At 33.5% G+C, this 3,559-nt stretch overlaps 1 protein-coding gene across 1 annotated transcript; it reads left to right on the top strand.

Moving 5' to 3' along the window:
- On the top strand, positions 1-3,249 carry LOC128965098 (Bardet-Biedl syndrome 1 protein homolog). Its single transcript, XM_054311750.1, has 7 exons — positions 1-46; positions 160-961; positions 1,023-1,251; positions 1,383-1,784; positions 2,189-2,322; positions 2,784-3,005; positions 3,120-3,249. Exons 2-7 carry the CDS (start codon positions 164-166, stop codon positions 3,204-3,206), a joined length of 1,872 nt encoding a protein of 623 aa, XP_054167725.1. The 5' UTR covers positions 1-46; positions 160-163; the 3' UTR covers positions 3,207-3,249.
- Positions 3,250-3,559: the final 310 nt, after the last annotated feature.

Here is a 3,559-nt window from a genome sequence, read left to right as displayed (position 1 = left end):
CCAACAATGATGATCATCACCAATATGTTGGAAATAATGATAAATCGTAAGATAGTTGTATAAAAAATTACTGGAAATATTCAATAAAAATAATAATAATTATTATTATTTAAAAAAAACTATTTTTTACCAAAAAAAACTAATAATAATAAAATACAGATCAATGACCTCCGCGTCGACAATCAACGCACTGACCACTAAATCATTGTCTAATGAAACAATCAATTCATCATTTTCGACAACAATGGCCTCAAACAAATGGCTTCTGGCCAATAGTGACCCGTCGGCCAACTTGTATACCATACCCGGTTGTATAGCTCTGGCCGATATGATGGGCGACGGTGACTATAAGCTATTGATTGCCGATTTAGGTTTTAGCGGTCTTAACGGCGGTGGTGGTGGCGGCAGCGGTAAACCTAAGCTCCGGGTCTATCGGGGAACAACATTGCACACCGAAAGTACACTCGTAGACATACCATCCGGTATTGCCGTATTCTATACTGAAGGCCAGGATCCACAATCACCGGCCATTGCCGTAGCTTCCGGTTCCTATCTATATGTCTATAAAAATATGAAACCTTTCTACAAGTTTTGTTTGCCCACCCATGAGGTAAACCCAACCGAAATGGATGCCTGGCTTCAGGCTAAAGACCAGAAGATTGACGCCCAGACACTCAAAGATCTACTAAACAATATACGTCTGGAAACTGGCGATACAGGTCTGACATCCCGTTCTCAGGCATTGATTTCGATGACCACTGACGACTCTGAACAGATGGACCAGTTTGTCCAACTATACAGAGATCAGATGATTCATTTGAAAAGGCAAACAGTAATCACTTGTTTGTCGACAATCAAGAAGACAGTTAACGACGAAAATGCGGTCAGTTGTCTGATAATTGGTACCGAAAATCGGGATATCTATATACTAGAGCCGGACGCGTTCACCATTTTGGTGTCGGTATGTACGTGTGTTTTTGTGTGGGTTGGATCTAATTGATTGATTGGTTTATGTTTGGTAGGCAACTCTACCGAGTGCACCGGTATTTATTGAATCCAATGGCCTGTTTGATGTGGAATTTCGGCTACTGGTGTCCTGTCGTGATGCACACATCTATACCATAAAACGTGGCTACAAATCTGGCCGACTGTGTGTCCAACTAAGCTCACAGCCGGTAGGTTTGGTCAAAATGAACAATAACATAGTGGTGGCCACTATGAACAAAACGTTAAGCACATTTACAACTAAAGGTTAGTTAGTTTTTCGGGGACTTGTATACTGGGGGAGGGATGTTAAGGAACTGATTTAACACCCCACCTCCCAGTATACCTAATAGGTAGGAACTAATAGGTAGTGTCTACTGTTTTTTCACTGATGATAGGCAACTGTTTGTGGAGCTGTGAACAGCCGGCAATGATTACGGCCATAGAGGCCATCGATGTCGAGCGCCAGAGTCTGCGGCTGATTGCCGTAGCACTTGACTGCAAACAAGTACACATCTATCAGGACCGACACAAAGTCGATATACTGGACACCGACGACACCATAGTGGCCATGAAATATGGCCGTTTCGGTCGCGAAGATAGTACACTGGTAATGGTTGGCCGTGCAGGCAGTTTGACCATTAAAATCTTGAAACGTACGGCCAAGTTTACGTTCAAAGAGTTTATTGAGGCACCTGGTGGTGGTGGCCAGGGAGGTGGCTATAATTCCAAGCTTAGTATACCAAAAAAAACTAAACTGTTTGTCGATCAAACAATGAGGGAAAGGGAACAGTCTATTGGTAAGTACTGGTGCTGTACTGTACTAACCATTAATTTTAAACACTGATCCTCTGTTTATTTTTGTTTGTCTTTATATTTTTTTGTGGATAATACTTTATAATACCAGCCCCCCCCCCCCCAATTAATGTGGTGTTTGTATTGAGGTATTTAGCAATAATAATGACAGCAAACAAAAAAATGTTAATAAAATATTTTGTTTATTTCACTAACAAAAAAAACTGGTAGCTTATACTAGTGATAATATCAGTAATATACATATATATAAATTTATATATACATATATACGGGATTATATTTATGTAAATATTAATATTAATATATATATATATTTATAACTTATAACTTATAATATCTTTAAAAACTTTTTTGTTTGTTTGTAAATAAAATTTATTACTAATAATAGCTATTCACCGGACATTTCAACACGACTTATATCGGCTTAAGCTGATGGCCGCCCGTTCCTATGTGAAGGCCATCTCTACCAGTCTTAATCCTATGTCATCAAACGCTATCGATCCGCTTAAACTGTCGGCACAGGTGGGTGTACATAGCCTCCGGTGGGGTGTACTTGTATTGTACATATACAACACTGTGTGTATACAGTATATACCTTATTGTCACAAAAAACATACATTAATATTACTACAATACTAATGAAACAATATAACTATTATATTATTTTTTAAACAAAAAACTAACATTTTATGATTTAATTAACTTTAATTGATATATTATAATAATTGTAAGAAATTTTTGTTAGTTTAACACAATTATATAATACAGCAAAATAATGAACCAATATTATTATATCAATACCCTATTCCACTGTATATTATAATAACTTATAAATATTATAATATTTTTAATGTAATCTATTTATAAGGTTATTGTAATATACAGGGGGAGGTGTGTATTATCGGTTACATAATTTACATCAAATAATTATAATTATTTAAATATACTATTAATATTAAAAGCAAATATTTTATTTTTTTAAGGTTCACGGTTTGGGTCCCATATTTAGGCTAATACTTGAACTACAAAATACATCGGCAGACACGCCATCAATAAATTTATTAATGACTTTTCAATGCGATCTACGAATCTATTCATTAGACCGATCGGTAATTAGGGTACCATTTCTGGCTCCGGGCATAATATATCCGTTTGCCACTCGGGTCGAGTGTGTTAGCAAAATGAATATTTCCGATATTATTAAAGTATTTATACAACAATTTTTAGTATTATTTGTATAATCAGTTTTGTTTGTTTGTTTGTAGGTGTGTTTGTTTGTTGAATCTAATTATTTTATTTATTTATATATTTATATACAGGTGCTTGTGGTCAGGGATGACGAAATAGTGCCCTTAATAACAGCTGTGATTAATATGCCGGCCAGTGAGGCACCAATTGATTCATAATTTTAAAAAAAATTGTTATTTTAATTATAATTAGTTATAAATATGTAATTTTATTTATTTATTTATACTATAGTTGACAGCAAACAAAAAAAATTTAATGTAATTTATTACAAACTATTAGTTTATAGTTTGAAATAAATAAAGGAATAAATAAAATTAAAAAAAAAAATGATAAAATATTTTTCTAATTTAATAACAATTTTTCAATTATGACATTGAATTGATTTTATTTTCTATAAATATATGATAAAGATATAACAAATATTTTTTGATAATAGAAAATAAAGTAATTTTTTTTAAAAAATAATAATTATTAATGGTTTTTACTAATACTATTATATACTGTATATATA

The sequence above is a fragment of the Oppia nitens genome, unplaced genomic scaffold, assembly GCF_028296485.1.
Source record: "Oppia nitens isolate AA-2021 unplaced genomic scaffold, nextdenovo-longstitch-racon4-pilon3 scaffold16_pilon_pilon_pilon, whole genome shotgun sequence".
Classification (NCBI taxonomy): domain Eukaryota; kingdom Metazoa; phylum Arthropoda; class Arachnida; order Sarcoptiformes; family Oppiidae; genus Oppia; species Oppia nitens.
Note: the sequence above shows the minus strand (reverse complement) of the source record. Positions and strands in the feature narration are given on the sequence as shown.